Source organism: Rattus rattus, chromosome 10 (genome assembly GCF_011064425.1).
Source record: "Rattus rattus isolate New Zealand chromosome 10, Rrattus_CSIRO_v1, whole genome shotgun sequence".
Taxonomy (NCBI): domain Eukaryota; kingdom Metazoa; phylum Chordata; class Mammalia; order Rodentia; family Muridae; genus Rattus; species Rattus rattus.
This window is the reverse complement of record NC_046163.1, coordinates 67,723,697-67,741,561: the sequence shown is the minus strand read 5'-3', so window position 1 is coordinate 67,741,561 and position 17,865 is coordinate 67,723,697. Positions and strand designations below refer to the sequence as shown.

Below are 17,865 nucleotides of genomic sequence, written 5' to 3'. Positions count from 1 at the left end.
ATAAGACAGCAACAACATATTCTTCCTGTTGCTTTTGAGAGCATAATTAGAAAACAGCTGTGGTTTCCTGGGGTCTGGGAACCTCTAGAAATGTAATGGCATAATGAGGGTTATGGAAGGAAGTGGTTTATTTAATATTTAAAGCTTTTCACAAAAATTCATTGTGGGCTGAGTATGGTTGTACATTCCTATAATCCCAGCACCAGGAAGGTAGAGGCTGGCAGATCCATGAGTTTGAAGCTACTTTGGTCAATGTTACAAGTTCTAAGCCAGCCAGGGCTGCATAGTGAGGGACCTTGCTTGACTTGGGGTGGGGGGAGTCTTGTCTGTCTGTCTGTCTCTAATATGATTGCAACGACTTTCATAGGACAGCAAGGATCTTGCCCTAGTTATTTTATAGCTCCTAAATCACTAGGCCAGTATCACTGTCTGATTGTTGATAGATGTTCTGTGTGAAGGAGGTCAGAGGACGACTTGCAGGAGTGAGTCCTCAGCCCAGCTGGGACAAGAATGTCTGGGTACTTCTCATGTCTCCATCTCTCATCTTGCCATGGGAATGCTGGGTTTACAGATGCACACCTGCTCTTCATGCAGGTTCTGGGGACTGGAGTCAGACCGTCAGCTCTCAGGCCTAGTGCTGCCTTTCGATCCCCTTACCATGCAGTGGTGTTGCCATGCAGTGGTGTTGGTGTGCTCTAAGACTGCTGTCTCCTTTTCCTGTGGGGCACACTGTGAATTGTTTTAAAATGCACTAATGTTTAACCTCCTTGTTGATATTTCCTCCATATAAATATCTGTGTGCTTATAGAATCAGAGTGACCTTAGGATTTGGATGATGAATATAAACCTGACTTTAAGTGAAATAAAAAGGCCAAAACATGGTAAACATGAAATGGACTGTAGGAACTACAATTTATTTGTATCAATATGTTTGTAGCCCTTGCTGGCCTGGAACTCACTATATAGACCCTACTGACTTTGAACTCAGAGATCTGCCTACCTCTACCTCTCGTACTGGGTGGGTTTCCAGGTATGGATCACCACACTGGCCTAGACTAAAATTTCTTAAAACACAAAATTCAGCTTTGTTCTCTGAGTAACTAGTCTTGTGTGGAACACTTTTATCTGTTATCAGTGTACTACCTTGGAACAAAAGCTGAAGAATTTGACGGAGGAGTTGAGTTGTCATCGACAGAACGCAGAGAGTGCTAAACGTTCTCTGGAACAGAGAGTTAAGGAGAAAGAAAAGGAACTTCAAGAGGTAAGGTGACAGGGCTCATGGAGGACTTTATATGAGACAGACCCATTGGCTTTGCAGTTTGAAGGAAGAACTGTTTTTTTCTGACTGAGGACATCATGGAGCACGCTTGCTTTGTGAACATAAGGCCACTGCCGTTGCCCTCACCATTCCTCATCATCCACTTCTTTATTTGCAAGGACGGACATGTTTTTGGAGTTAGCCTTCTTTATGGGCTTGACATTTAGTACTGAGTAGGAAAGGAACATCTTTGAGCTCATGCTCTACAGTGAGAGGGTTGCCTCGTGGTTTTCAGTTGTCTTTTTGAGGCGTGAGTTGGTTAATCACCTAATCTGGTGTTTGAGGTGGTCAGGGATTCACGGGGGCATGGTGGAAGTACTGTGTCAGTGTGGGTTGTTCTGGTCATTCAGTCTGAGCATAAATGCGCATCGACATTCCCTTGGTTGCCATCATCAACAGTCGCATTTCCTTCTTGTTCTGTCAAATGGAGGCCATTGTTGGTGACTGTATCTGGCTGAACATGGGTTTATTTAGTCCAGGCCCTGTGAACCACGGGTCCTTCTGCTTTCACTGCCCAAGTGCTGGGTTAGGTGTATGGTGTCACCATGCCAGATCCTATAGCCGTTGGGGTGTTTTGTTTGTTTTTTTAAAGCATGTCTATAGGTGTGTGGGCACATGTGTGTGTTTACAGATGTACATACAGATGCATGCACATGTGTGGGTACATGTGAGTACAGATGCACATACACGTACATGCACATGTGTGGGCACATTTTGAGTACAGATGTACATACACATACATGCACATGTGCGGGCTCATTTGAGTACAGATGCACATACACATACATGCACATGTGCGGGGGCACATTTGAGTACAGATGCACATACACATACATGCACATGTGTGGGCACATTTGAGTACAGATGCACATGCACATGTGGGCATGAGTGAGGAGGCTGAAGTTGATGCCGAATGTCTTCTTCTTCTTCAGTTACTCTCCACTTTATTTTTGGAAGCAGGGTCTCTGAGTTGAACCTAGAGCTGGCTGATCTATTCTTATAGCTGACCGGCTTGCCCTGGGGATCCTCTTTCTCTGCATCTTGAGTGCTGAGATTGCAGCTAACTACACACCTGCCTGGGTTTTCTGGGGTTCCTGGGGTCCATGCTCATACATGGATGGCAAGCATTTTATATACTGAGCCATCTTCCTAGCACCTAAGCCTACATTTTTAGTGTGTTCTGTGCTAAGTTGTATTGATCGCAGCTCAGCTGTTTTTTCCTGCCCTCCATCCTTCAAAACTGAGATAACTAAGATAGGTGATAGGTGAAAAGAGGCTGGCTTCCATGTGGTCGGCTGGTGACTCTGGTTATCAGGAGTCAGCATCATGGGTGATTGTGGCGTTGAGTAGATGGTCAGTATGACTCCTGCTGTCTCTTGCACTTTGCAAACAGCATTGCCTGGTAGGATGTGTGGGCTGTGCCTGTGCCTGTGATCACCTTTGGTAATGGTTGGTTGGTGTGATGTTTTGCTTCTTAGGAGCTGTCCCGACAACATCAGTCTTTCCAAGCTCTGGACCATGAGTACACTCAGATGAAAACCAGACTTAGCCAGGAGTTACAGCAAGCCAAGCATTCGCTCAGCGTCCTCCAGCTGGAGCTGGAGAAGGTAGGGTACAGAACTTAGTTCACACAGTCCTGCACACGTGCTCCCTCTGTGTCTTAGTTGACTTAGGTTTTGTGTTAACTAAAAGTGAAAAGCAGAAAAAAAATGTGACATTTGATACATTTGAAAAATGTAATATTTCAGGTTAAATATATCTATCTTAAACATTTGTCATTTTTTATGGTGAAAACTTTCAAAATCCTTTGTCCCAGCATTTGTGCAGAGCATAACTCTTATGTATAGTCACCCTACTGAGCAGTAGCACAGCAGATCCTGCTCCTGTCCAACAGTCTATAGAACCTGAGAGTCATCCTTCCCTTCCTCTGGTCTCCCATCTCTGGATGACCATTTTCTTCCCGACATCCTTGAGATCAGCTTTCTGGTACTCTTGATATGGAAGTCAGTCCAGGTCTCAGTCTCTAAGTTCCTTTGTTCTCTAAATTCTCTCCTTCGTTCCCTTTCAAAGTAGAAAACAATCTTTATGGCTCAGTTTTCTCAGAAAAAAGGTTGATAGACTGGGTTTGTAGTTCTGAATCTCAGTGCGCATCTGTGATATTCTGGTCGTTATGGGATCTGTAACAATGGGAGGCTGTCCTAAGCAGTTCCTTCCCCAGGGAGTTAAAGCCCGCCAGTTATCAGTGGACTTATTTCAGACGCCAGGTTTCTGGCTTTGCCTGCTCCCTATGTCATGATGGCTCTTGTTCTATGGCTTCAGTCTACGGCGTTCTACCTTTGTGAGCTGATCATAGGATTCAGCCATTGTTTCTGAATGAGGACCTCCTTTGGTCCCCTGTATCTCTCCTTCTAAACAGGAATTACGGTCTTCACAGTGTGCAGCCAACACTTCTAGGTTTCCCCCAAGTTCTTTTTTTTTTTTTTTTCTTTTTTTTTTCGGAGCTGGGGACCAACCCAGGGCCTTGCGCTTCCTAGGTAAGCGCTCTACCACTGAGCTAAATCCCCAGCCCCTTTCCCGAAGTTCTTGCTTCATATCTCAACCTAGTCCATCAAAACTGCTGACTCTACCTTTGTTAACGTACAACTGTGTGTGTTTGTATTTTATAATGTATATGTGTATAGCCCTGTGTGAATAATAGTATATTTTATTTTTTAATTTAATATCTTTTATTTAAAAAGTTAAAAGATGCATACAATATATTTTGGTCATATTTCACCTCCTTTCTCTTCTTAATGATTTCTAGATCTACACTCCCAACTCTATATCTTGTTGTGTTATTTATAACCCTTGAGTCCAGTTTGTACTGACAATGTACTCCTGAGTACGGAGCAGAGTTGACCTGACAGGGGCCCTTAGAAGGCTGACTTTCCTCCCTCAGCAGCCACCACTTGTTCTTTGCTCCTCAGGTAGGGATGGGAGGGAGCTGTCTCCTTCTCCCCGTCCATGCTGGAGTGTGGACGAAGTTGATCTTGTGCAGGTCTTGAACACGCAACTGTGGCTGCTGTAGCTTCATGACTCCAGAAGACATGGCTCACTGTGGTTACCCCATCCTCCAGCTCTTACAAATTTTATAGCATGTGGTCTTATCACCATCACCTATCAGGGACTAATTGGTCTTCCACCCCAGCAGGTTTTCCATGTGCCCTTCCTCTGAGCGGAGTAAATTTGACTTTTTCGTCAGCGTGTTCATACACGACATTGAATACAACTGCTTTGACCATGTCCACTGCAACATCCCAATCCCAGTGCCCATTCTCAGTTGCCATGCTAGCCTCCTGCCTGCCTCCCAAACCCCCCCTGTGTAGTCACTTACTGCCCCATTGCCAGGCCACATCTTTCTTGGGTGGCAGATTCAGGTGCCTTCCCTGATTCCCTGTGACGTTCATCTCCTGGCCTCTCCTCACTTGCTTCATTTTTGCCATGTGGCCCCCTGGCTATCAGCTCAATATATTAAGTGGGGACATCCTCAGGCTTTGATTACGATGCTACTGTTTGCTCCTGAGTCGGGAAGCCTGTGCTTCTGTATTAGCATCCCTGGTTGCCACATCTATCCTCCATCTCTGATACTCTTTCTCCCTGTAGTGTGAACATTTGAGTGTGTCTCTTGCTCATTTGTGTACTGTTGTAATTAGGCCTATGATGTTCTGAAAACATGGACTTTTTCTTGTTATTTTCTTTAATAAAGTAGCTACTTACATAGCACTCATAGGTAGTATAGAGATGATACAAAATTCACAGGAGGATGTGCATAGGCTATAGGCAAATCCCACACCACTCTATGTAGTGAGGGGATGATCACCCATTTTCTCTGTCTGTCTGCCTCTCTCTCTCTCTCTCTCTCTCTCTCTCTCTCTCTCATCTCAGCTTTTTTGTTTTTCTTATTCTTTAAGAATGACTGATTATTTGCAGAAAACATGCATTCAGAACTTGGCTATTTTTTCCTCTATTGTAGGTCACATCAGTGAAGCAGCAGTTAGAAAGGAGTTTGGAAGAAATTAGGCACAAGTTCAGCAGAGCAGAACAAGCTCTTCAGGCGAGTCAGCTCACAGAGAATGAGCTGAGGAGAAGCAGTGAGGTATGTCAAGGAACAGATCCCACGCAGGATAAAAAGAGAATGTCTTTCTTGGGAAAACTGTGTGTGTATGTGTCTGTGAGTGTACGTGTGTGTGTGTGCCCGTGCGCATGTGTGTCACACCATGCTCATGGAGGTCAGAGAACAACTTGTAGCCATTGGTCCTCTCTTCATCTTTATGTGGGTTTCCAGGATCAAACTGAAGATTGCATCTTTGTGTGCTTTCTCCCTGGTGCAGAAAGGGACATGGAATTATTTGTCAGTGCTTTATTACTACCATACATCTTTTTCCTTTTCCAGGTGTTAATGTAAACGTGTTTTATATATGCCGAATGTCCTTACTTTTTTTATTTTGAAATGATTACTCATGCATTTAGCATGAGGAATTAATATATGATCAAGTCTAAAGTTTTTCATTTACACGTATGTATTATTTGTACACCAAATGTCCACTTGCTGTCCAGAGAGGCCAGAAGAGGTTGTGAAAGCCTCCGTGTCCAAAGCAAGAGCAGCAGCTGCTTCTCTGAAGCTGACTGAGCGATCTCGCTGGTTCCTGTGGTCACAAGTTGTGAAGTTGCAGTTATCCATTTGTGGGTCAAGACCCTTTGGGGGAGGGGGTGGGGGGGCGTAGAATGACTCTTTCATGGGGGTAGAATATTAGATATCCTGCATATCAGATGTTTACATTATGGTTCATAAGAGTAGCAAAATTACAGTTATGAAGTAGCAACAAAAATAATTTTATGCTTGAGGGTCATCACAACGTGAGGGTCACGGCATTGGGAGGATTGAGAATCACGGTTTTAAAGATTATTTTAGACCACTTGAGAGGTGGAATTATGAAAAAAGAAAGGAGTTTGTAATTTAAAGGGAGTAAACTGCTAATGTGGATTATTAATTTTCCTGCTTTCTTTCTTATCTGTTTATTTGACAGAGTCTAAGTTGTCTAGAATAGCCTAAAGCCTACTAAGTACTTAGCACAGGGCTCAAATTACAGATCCCAGTGCTGGGATCACAGGCCTGTGCTGGCACACATGTGCTCCTTTGGTTTTGAGATACATACACTCAGGCTGTGTGTCCCAGGCTAGTATAGAGCCTGCCTTCTCTACCTACAGTGCTGAAATATGAAAACCTTCTTGAAGGATTAATTTGGAATTACACAGTGTTAAAAACCCCAATGGAAATCATAGACTTAAAGAAATGACCTTAGTTCAATCCCTGGCCCTGTCAAAAAATAAATAAATAATATAGTTATAAGTGGATTTATTCTTTAGAAATGAACATTGATCTTAGCGTCCAGTGTGCATCCTGTAGAGAGAGATACCTGTTCTGCCAGGCAGTGGCTGAGGGCATGGTATAGGAGTGCTCTGAGGATTTTATTCCTACACATGTCAGTTTGGCTTCTCTGAACTTCCTTGGTAGCCTGGAGTTTGTTTTAAAGGACTTAATTAAGAAGCATTTAGAAACAGCTGATGGATGAGTTTGACTAGAGCCACAAATTAACAAAGAACAGCAGAGGAGCAGTAAAGGCGCGTCTCAGGTGTTACAGCAGGAATGTTTCCACTACTGAGCCGCTTTGTCATCACTTTTTAGCCTGCTAATGATGAAAGAAAAATAATTTTGTCCATAACAACAGTTCCTTATCTAGGTGATAAAGTCTAAATATATTTGTCCCCATGGTATTTCACTGTAAATGTGAACACCTGTCATAGCAAAGATGACGTTATTAAAGCAGCCAGCAACAAAGTGGGAAGACTGCTGGGGATGGGGTGGGGGCGTTCAACTCCTGTACTCTGTGTGGAAAACATTCAGTCAAATCCTGTGATGGGTTCATCTGCAAACATTTCCAGTGCATGTTTATTGCAGCAAAACAAATGTTTGCCTTTTGGCCAGTGGGGACCAACCAACAGATGCTTCTGCTAACATTTCCACAGGCAGACTGGCATGAAGCTCTTCCCTCTGTGAGCCTCCCTTTTAGCCAGGAACTCTCCTGCGACTTGACTGGCTGCCTGTTCGAACATTCTGTAGCACTGTCATGTGGTTCAGTCTAAACACCTTTGCCGTAACTTGTGGGGCATTTTAATAGTCTGGACATTGTCCTGCAGGTGTTCCTGAAGGCTTATTTGGTCTCCATGGGGTCTGGTTATGGTGCCCTCTCTAGTTCCAGACTGCACCACTGCATTGCATGCCGACCATGTTCAAATGAACCCAGTCGTGTGGAAAGGCTCAGCACAGGCCAATATACAATCTTACTATTCATCTTAATTTATGCCTATGTCTGCCCGTGAGTATTCTTTTGGAATAAAACAGTAAGATTTGGAATTCAAGGCTTCCCTGCCTCTTGTACTTTGAACTGTGGTTGGGTCCAGAGAAGCAACTTGTCAGTGTTACCTTGGGGTGATCCTTTTTTTTTTTTTTTTTTTTTTTTTTTTTTCAGAGCTGGGGACCAACCCAGGGCCTTGCGCGCCCTAGGCAAGCGCTCTACCACTGAGCTAAATCCCCAACCCCGGGTGATCCCTTTCTAGTCTCCAGACAGAAGCGAATGATAGCCTTCCCTTTCAGGACTATTCATGATTAAGTCCATTGTTTCATATAAAGTGTGTGGCCCAGTGCCCTGCCTGTAAATGTTCAATAAACAATGGAAGTCCAGGATGTGCTTGCTGTTTTTGTTTCACAAATATCAATGACCTTTGATGTTACAATTATTTGTGATTACTTGGCAGCCCTGAAGGGTCATGGCCAGGACACGGTGCATTTGAGCATTTTCATATTTCGTATCTAATTGCAAGTAAGCACAAACAAGTTCCATGTGCTTATAGGTTTTGGATGCTGAAATGAAGTGACAGTTGTACTGAAATTTTCCTTGACTGTGTTTAGTAAACTAATGTACTTCTCACAATTAGAAATTATAAGCGCTGGAAATGTGATTTAATGGCCCAGTCAAGGGTAAAGTTAACATTTTGTATCAAAGTGATGCGCAGATCAGATAAGCTGCTCACCCGGCTTCTGGTGCCAGCTTCCATCACACTGGGGTTTGGCAGTAAAATGCCATCATTGACAGGCAGGATGAGGAAATGCTTGCTTGGGGACCTTTCTAGGCACAGGGATTTGTATTGTATTAGGTCCTCTAAGGAGTGTGGCCTGGCAGGCAAGAATGAAAAAGTAGAAGGGAGAAAGCACGTCTTCTGCATCCATTTCATTCCCATATAGCTCGCCTTCACCCAGCAGGGGACATATTGAGCTGTTCTCATGGATAGGATCATGAAATGCATACCCGAGCTGCCTGGCCCTAGCCAGTGATGCTTCCCTCGCTGCTCCTAAACCAAGTTGCTCTGGGTAGGGTTGCTCGATAAGCTCTACTGTTGGCTGGTGGTGTGGAGATGGCTGTTTTCCAGTGTATGGCCCACTTTTGCAAATCACGTGAGGACAGAAGAGATGCCTAGGAGACTCTACCCTTGTATGCTTAACTCATCGTGGCTAATGAGCTACCCAATCAAGACTTAAGTGGCTGTAGCCTCATGGAAAACTAATTGCTGATGGATGGCAGCCTGTGCATCCATTTTCAGATGTTCATTTTCTAAATTCTGGCCTCTTAAAATTCTTGGGTTGGTTGCAGTCATAGCATTATAAGCCTGCTGGGTCCCAGGATTGGCTGAACATTCCTCTGTTAGGAACCAATATTTATGAAGCTAATACCAGAATGGAGAAAGATGCTCTAATCTTTTCATTGAGCTTGCTGCTTCCTTACATGTCTGCAGTTATGGACTAAGACACAGAGGGACCAATAGGCATGCAGACATAGCAACCACCCGTCCCCAAGACCCCAGCCTCAGCCTCTGTGGAGGTACATGCGCTGTTTATCATGCACTGTCTTCCCAGCTTCCTTTTCAAGGCCCTGCTTTGATTTGATTATAAAAATAGTAAGTCAATCCATGATTCAGCCCTGATGATCATGCAACTGTTACATTGGGGGAAGAAATAGTAAAAACAATGCCCCACTACACATGTCAAAGTACTTAAAGTGTTCTATTACATCTGTGATCTCATTAGATGAGTGATCGTTCTTAGAACAAACACGTGATTACATTTCTGTGGTTTATTAATGCTAATTTTAATCAGTTACATGATTTTTTTCCTTGCAAGCTTGACTACTGATGCTAGTATGCAGGTTATCTTCTTTTTGCCTTAAGACCTTTTGTAGCTGTCCTTTAGTTCTCATTGATATTTTAATTCCATAGTCCATTTCCTAGTGTTAGCAAGACAGGATCAGAACACAGGAGACAAGAGTGTAATACTGACAACAGGCTCTGTCTCATTTTAATGATGGAATGAATGTATATACATGAACATAGCAGCTGCCAGCAAGTTTTCAAGTACTTCTAGTAGCCAGATTCTCCCTCTTCTTGAATTTGGCTTTGTTACATGGGTACCCATCTGCTGGTAGTAACCAGACTGATAATTGAAGGCAGTCTTCCAATATAGCATCGCCAGGGCCATCTGTTTTCTGACAGTGCAGTGGGGTTTTGGAGAATGGGTCTTAATTGTTTCTTTAAGATTCAAAAAATGTCTTCCTACTTCTCAGAAGTGTATTTTTGAAATGTAATTTTAAAAATGCCTTACGGGGATTGGAGATTTAGCTCAGTGGTAGAGCGCTTGCCTATCAAGCGCAAGGCCCTGGGTTCGGTCCTCAGCTCCAGAAAAAAAAATGCCTTACGGATTTCTTTCATTTCGTAAGTGTGTGAGATATACTTAAGTTCTTTCAGTTGGTGGTGATATGCCAGTTCTTGAGGTAGTGTGTGATACAGGTGGATGTGACTTTCAGATATTAAAATATTATTAAAAGTTTCAAGGGGTGCCTTTAATCCCAGTGTTCAGGAGGCAGAAGAAGGTAGGTATCAAGAGTGAGGCTAGCCTGGTCTACATAAATTAGTGTGCAAACTCAAACACCTCAATTCAATCCCTGCAACTAACCCACGTGGTAGAATGAAAAAACTGACTACCCCAAGTTGTTCTCCTGTCCATGTAAGTGCCATAGCATGCCCTGCCTGTCCAGTGTGTGCATGCATGGTTGCATTTGTGTGCATGCATGGTTGCATTTGTGTGCATACACCAACAAAGATTGTAATAATAAAGGAAAAAGACTAAAGGAAACAAGTTTAAGTGTGACTGGGGTGTTTTGATGTCTTAGGCTGTTAAGGAGGAATAACAATGTTATTATTTGGTGTGTGCATTGGTGATTTAGTTTAAGGATTCCTGACATAGTGGGATGAAATTGCACTTTTATGTATGTATGAGGATTGCTTTGCTGTGCACATGTGTATGAATATTTAATAATGAACCCAGTGAACCTGTGAGTGCTCAGGTTCCCTATCCAAGATGCATTCTGTGCTAGCTTTTGCTGTCACATACTGAGTGACATACTGAGTTAGCTCTGTTAGCTATGTATTGAATGACTAGGACACACCATGCAAAATCCTGCTGAAGGCTGAGATGCTCTTTTATTGATATATGCATTTTCATAGTATACATTCTAATATACGTACTTGACTGCTCTAAGCTATGTTGTGAGAGCATTTATTGAAGGAAATTTCATCAATAAGGGAACACTTATGATAGTAAACCTTATGCTGCTGTTTTTTCAGTGAAAAGCAAAAATTTGTCCTTGGAACATTAGTGTGGCATATTTTTAAAAATTTTTTTGCAAAGCTATTTTTGACTAATTTGGCTTGATAGAAATCTGAAACTCTTGTCTTTAATTATCTTATACATAGGCTTTCTCTTCTGAGCTAACTCTTTAACAACCAGAAAGTTTGAAGAAGCATATTTCCTGAAGGTATAAGATAATTCTTAGACTTACTTGGTATCTGCTTTTGTGATGTAATTTGATTCAAATAAGATGATTCTTTAATTAGATATTGGAAAGGAAAGTTCATTGCTGACTGAGACACAGACAGATCTGTGAAGGACTTTTATTAAGGCAGAAATTGTGACTCTTGTGAGCATTTGTTTAGATTAAAACAAACTAAATATGTTTTTAGGAAATGAAGAAGGAAAACAGTCTCATTAGGAGTCAGTCTGAGCAAAGGACCAGAGAAGTCTGCCACCTGGAGGAAGAACTTGGTAAAGTCAAAGTGTGTTTGAGTCAGAGCCAGAATTTTGCAGAAGAAATGAGAGGTGAGTGTAGTATCATTAGAGTTGTCTGTGTGTACATGTGCTATGGTGTGTGTGTATGTGTGTGTGTGTGTGTGTGTGTGTGTGTGTGTGTGTGTGTGTGTGTAGGTCAGAGGGCAACTTGATGAAAGATCTCTCACCATCCGGCTCTTGGAGATCAAATTTAGGTCATCAGTCTTGACACTAAACACCTGTGCTCATTGACTCACCTCAGTAGCCTAGAATTCTATTGTAATGTCTTATTCCCAAGAGGAAAGATGGATTATGTTAGGCTATCAGGACGTGTCCTTCTCTATATTTACCCCAAAATGTCCTTGTGGTAGATAAATTAAGAGCACGTGGAATCTTAAAATGCATGTTTTTCAACTCTTTTGGCACCAGCGAGTGAGCATGTTCTACACAGTACTGTATTGGCAGTGCTCTTTTACCCTAGAGTGCCAGCCTATGTGTCTCCAGTGTGCTCATTGCATACAGAGTGCTGTTCACAAATTCATATTTTCCAACCCTTAATAACCATTGTATTTTGACACTTACTTGACTGAATGACTTTATTTGGTTTACAGCCAAAGAATAATGTTGTATATAGCAAATGAATCCATTTTTTTCACATTTATTTGTAGCATATCATTTATATAATATTTCCTAACCTGAGATATGTGTATGAAAAATGTATTTCTAACCTTGTTCACCTGGATGTGTGATACTTCTGTGGATTTTTTTATTCTCTTTTTGCTTGTTTTAGACTGGGTTTTGTACAAGTGATCCTCCTGTCTCAGTTTCCCAAGTAGCTAGAATTGAATCCCTGAGACAACTTTCCCTTTTCCATAGCAGGTGGAAGAAGTGCCAGTCTTTAGCTTTCCTGAGGAAAACTAAGAATAATGAGTTATGACTGAGTCATTTTTCAGGGTTGATCAAACGTGTTATTGTTTAAGGTCTACAAATGCAAGGTAGTTATAATACACCTTCAAGGTGATGTTTCATAAGTCTTCAACTCTCATTGGGTAGGTTTGAAATTAGTGGGTTAAAACAAGTATGGTTTTTCATTGTTTTATACTAGCTTGTATTATTTACTATAAAGCTTTCTATTACTCCCTCTTACTCCTATTTCTTTTTATCATTGCTTAGTGAAAATATTGCTGGGGTAGGGCTGTCAATGGGACAGAAATATGGTGGTGATGGGAGCTTCCTCAAGAATCTCAAATCCTCTCACTACACTTAATAAGGAGGGGTTGGAATGTAAATACATTCTTGCCCACAAATACTCAACATAGATTGTTTAAAAAGGGAATAAATCTGAATACTCTAAATTTTCTTGTTTTATACATCATTTTTATGATTGAGATATTATCAGATACATTATGAGACTAAAATGGCCATTTTTCTCTGTCTTTACGTAAACTTATATAAAATAGTAACCTAAGATTATTATTAGGCGAATTACTTTCAAGGACTCTAGCATCAATGTCAAGTTTTACAGGATGTGACAGCCTATTAATTAAAATGCTTTTCTCTTTTTCTTAGAGTTTAAACTTATATTTTATTTATAGAATTCATAGACTAGACATGTTAGGCAACTTCTCTCCTACTGAATTACACCCTAATGCCAGAGTATAAAATTCTTATGAAATCGGTATTTGTTATAAACATTGACAACTTTGTGTTCATTTGTTTGTTTAAATAGCTAAGAATACCTCTCAGGAAATCATGTTACGAGATCTTCAGGAAAAACTAAATCAGCAAGAAAACTCACTAACTTTAGAAAAACTGAAACTTGCCTTAGCTGATCTGGAAGGACAGCGAGACTGTTCTCAAGATCTTTTGAAGAAAAGGGAACATCACATCGAACAACTGAATGATAAGTTAAATAAGATAGAGAAGGAATTTGAAACTTTGCTGAGTGCTTTAGAATTAAAAAAGAAAGAATGTGAAGAATTGAAAGAAGAGAAAAATCAGATTTCTTGTTGGAAAAGTGAAAATGAAAAACTCATAAATCAGATAGAGTCAGAAAAAGAAATCTTACTGGGTAAAGTCAACCACTTAGAGGCCAGCCTCAAGACACAACAAATAAGTCATGACTATAGTGAGAGAGTAAGGACACTAGAGATGGAAAGAGAAAACCTTACTGTGGAGATTAGAAACCTCCATAGTCTTTTAGACAGCAAGATGGTGGAGATCGAGACACAGAAACAAGCCTACTTGGAACTGCAGCAGCAATCTGAATCCTCAGACCAGAAGCATCAGAAGGAAATGGAGAATATGTGCTTGAAAGCTAATAAGCTCACTGGGCAAGTTGAAAGTTTGGAGTGTAAGCTGCAGTCACTGTCAGGGGAAGTAGAAACCAAAGACCAGCAGTACCAAGACTTGCGTATGGAGTACGAGACAATGAGGGATTCGCTCCAGGCCAGAGGATCTTCTCTGGTGACAGATGAGGAGAATCAGAGAAGCTCTTCGGCTTTTGAAGAGCAGCCTGCAGTGAGTCATTCCTTTGCAAACCTAATGGGGGAAAAAGGAAGCATATATTCAGAAAGGAGTGACAGCTCTGTAGATAGGGGCCAAAGTCCAGAAAATGTAGCTGTCTTACAAAATAGAGTCACTTTACTTGAAAGTTCCTTGGCGTCTCAAAACCAGATGAACTCAGATTTGCAAAAACAGTGTGAAGAGTTGCTACAAATCAAAGGGGAAATAGAGGAAAACCTCATTAAAGCAGACCAGATTCATCAAAATTTTGTGGCTGAAACAAATCAACGTATTGGTAAATTGCAGGAAGATGCTGCAGTTCATCAGAATATTGTTGCTGAAACTCTAGCAACTCTTGAGAGTAAGGAAAAAGAGTTACAGCTTTTGAAAGAACAATTAGAAGCCCAGCAAACAGAGGTTCAAAAGTTAGAGAAGAATAACTGTCTTCTTGAAGGTACTCTGAAGGAGCTACAGCTTTTATCTGACACTCTGAGCTCCGAGAAGAAAGAAATGAATTCTATCATCTCATTAAGGAAAAAAGACATTGAAGAGTTAACCCAAGCAAATGGGGCTCTCAAAGAAGTTAATGAGGCCTTACGGCAGGAGAAAATGAATCTTCTCCAACAGCATGAGGAGATTACAAGGTGTGTAGCAGAAGGAGAGAGAAGCATTGCAGAGTTGTCTGGTCAGTACAAGCAAGAAAGACTTCTGTTATTACAACGGTGTGAAGAAACAGAAACTGTGTTGGAAGGTCTCAGAGGAGACTACAAAGCAGCACAAGAAAACAATGCTAAGTTAGAATGCATGCTCAGTGAGTGCACTGCTCTTTGTGAGAATAGAAAAAATGAACTGGAGCAGTTAAAGGAAACATTTGCAAAGGAACAGCAAGAATTCTTAACAAAATTAGCTTTCACTGAAGAGCAAAACAGGAAGTTAGTGCTAGAGTTGGAGACAGAGCCACAAACTGTGAGATCTGAGATTACAAACATCAACAAGCATCCTGTGAGTGAGACTGATGCCTTAGGGCAAGAAAGCTGGACTTCAAAGGAAGAGCAAAAGGAGAAGCAAAAGGAAGTCAGCAACTTAACACCTGAGAACGAGCAATTGATGGAGTTAACACAGACTAAACATGATTACTATCATCTTGAAGTAGAGCCAGTTGAGAACTCTGTAAAAGCAACAGAAGATGAGATAAGGAAGAGTAGTTCCCAGTATCAGATGGATATTGACACTAAAGACATTTCTCTAGACAGTTATAAAGCACAGTTGGTACAACTAGAAGCTTTGATAAAAGTTATGGAAGTAAAGCTCGACCGAAGTGAGGAGGAGAAAAACAGCCTGCGTCAGGAATTACAGACAATTAGAGAAGAGCTGGGAACCAAGACTTCACAGGACACTCAGTCACAGGCGAGGGTTGGCCTTAAAGACTGTGAAGTAGAAGCAGAAGAAAAGTATGTGTCAGTGCTCCAGGAGTTGTCAACAAGTCAAAATGAGAACGTGCACTTACAGTGCTCTCTGCAGACCGCAATGAACAAATTGAATGAACTAGGGAAAATGTGTGAAGTACTGAGAGTTGAAAAGTTACAACTAGAGTCTGAGCTGAATGACTCACGATCTGAGTGTATCACAGCAACTAGTCAAATGGCGGCAGAGGTCGAGAAGCTAGTGAATGAAATGAAAATGCTCAACCATGAGAATGCTCTGTCCCAGAGTGAGCTGATGAAAGATACTGCAGATGTTGAATTTGATGATAAACCAAACCACACATCTGTGTTCCTGACTCCTTTGGACAATAGTGAACAAATGACCTCATCAAACAAAGAGGTCCGAGTACACTTTGCTGAATTACAGGAGAAATTCTCCTGTTTACAAAGTGAACACAAAATTTTACATGATCAGCACTGTGAGGTGAGCTCTAAGATGTCAGCACTGCGTTCCTATGTTGACACATTAAAAGCTGAAAATTCTGTCTTGTCAATGAATCTGAGAACTTTGCAGGGTGACTTGGTAAAGGAGAAGGAGCCTGGAGCTGAGGATGGACGTATTCTGCCACTGTCATTCTGTAGGACAGACAGCCCTACTCTGACAAATTTTGGAGAAAATTCCTTTTATAAAGATGTTTTAGAACAAACTGGAGACACATCTCATTTAAGTTTAGAAGGGAATGCTTCAGCAAATCCTTGTGATGTAGATGAAGTGTCTTACAGTAGTCTGGAGGAGGAGAATCTGACTGAGAAAGAAATCCCATCTGCCTCTCTGAGGACTGTTGAAGAACTTGAAATCCTGTGTCAGGTGTACTTGCAGTCCATCAAGAATCTAGAAGAGAAAATTGAGAGTCAAAGGATTATGAAAAATAAAGAAATTGAAGAGCTTGAGCAGTTACTAAGTTCTGAGAGGAAGGAACTAAGCTGTCTTAGGAAGCAATATTTGTCAGAAAAGGAACAATGGCAGCAGAAGCTGACAAGTGTCACTTTGGAAATGGAGTCCAAGTTAGCAGAAGAGAAGCAGCAGACCAAGAATTTGTCCCTTGAACTTGAGGTAGCACGACTTCAGTTGCAGGAGCTGGACTTAAGCTCAAGGTCTTTGCTTGGCACTGACTTGGAAGGTGTAAGTACCTAGGATATATGTGCTGTTTCTCGGTGTGTGCGCTAGTTAAATGTTTGTTGGATTGAATCATATGAAATCAAAATTGGAGTATTTTTAGGGTTCAAAGAAATAAAGGAAAATGTAACAAAAAAGTTTCCAGAGCTCAAAACCAGGACTCAAAAAAGTGAGGAAACTCTTTGAGGAACAAATGGTCATTGTAATTTGTTTTAAATATTTTCTGGAAAAGCACCAAAGATGTTTTTAAATCTTTAGAATGTACACAGTATACAGACTTTAGAATGTATACTGTAACCATGGAAACTCTTACAAAGGAAAACATTTAGTTAGGACTGGCTTACAGTTCATCATTTTAGGACATTATCGGTATGACGGGAAGTATGGTAGCACACAGGTAGACATGGTGCTGGTGAGGTAGCTGAGAGTTCTACATCCAGATGGTCAGGCAGCGGGAGAGAGAGGTGTTGGGCCTTGTGCACCCCTGAATGACACACGTCCCTTAACAAGGCCATACCTAATCCCTGTCCAGTATCATCACTACTCGTGACCAAGCATTCAGATACATCAGCCTGTGGGGAGACGATTTCTATTCAAACCACCACATGTACTTTACACACATACTGGAAATTAATAAGGAACACAAGTATTAAGAACTTATGAGCAGTGAGTGATGTGTTAGAGAGGCTTAGCCATGCCTTCTAGATTATTTTAAATATTACAGTATTAGTCTTTAAGCTAGATATAAGAAATTATTTAAATGTTAATTTTTTTTAGCTGTTAGCAATAGTATCAGTTACTTAAAGAAGTTGACTTTATACTTTAGTTCCTTGTGGTTTTTGTCTTTTCTAGTTGACCAGCCTAAATACTAATGCAGTATAACTTTGGAGTCTTAATCTAATTTGCTGAGGTGAAGGTCAGAAGTCATTTTGAGGTGGTGGTAGGGGTAGTCATAATCATAGTGTTGTACTTTATGTGAAATTGAGACAAAAACGTGCACTTTATCCAAGAACGTACTGACCAAGATGAGGTCTTTGGGCTGAGAGTCTGCTCATAAACACTACTGCTTGTCTTAGTAAAGAACATGAGGGCTTAGAACATGGGGGCTAAGGATCAAAATGTTAACCATTTATCTGAAGTTTGTTAGCCTCTCTTATTTGATAATCACAAAGAAACATTACTCTTT

At 41.2% G+C, this 17,865-nt stretch overlaps 1 protein-coding gene across 1 annotated transcript in view; it reads left to right on the top strand.

The window, feature by feature from the left end:
- Positions 1-17,865, top strand: part of Cenpf (centromere protein F) — a 45,719-nt gene that overhangs the window by 14,934 nt on the left and 12,920 nt on the right. Inside the window, exons 8-12 of the mRNA XM_032915140.1 lie at positions 1,136-1,261; positions 2,797-2,925; positions 5,331-5,453; positions 11,489-11,624; positions 13,303-16,685. Coding sequence (XP_032771031.1) covers positions 1,136-1,261; positions 2,797-2,925; positions 5,331-5,453; positions 11,489-11,624; positions 13,303-16,685 — 3,897 coding nt within the window. The remainder of the gene's footprint in view (positions 1-1,135; positions 1,262-2,796; positions 2,926-5,330; positions 5,454-11,488; positions 11,625-13,302; positions 16,686-17,865) is intronic.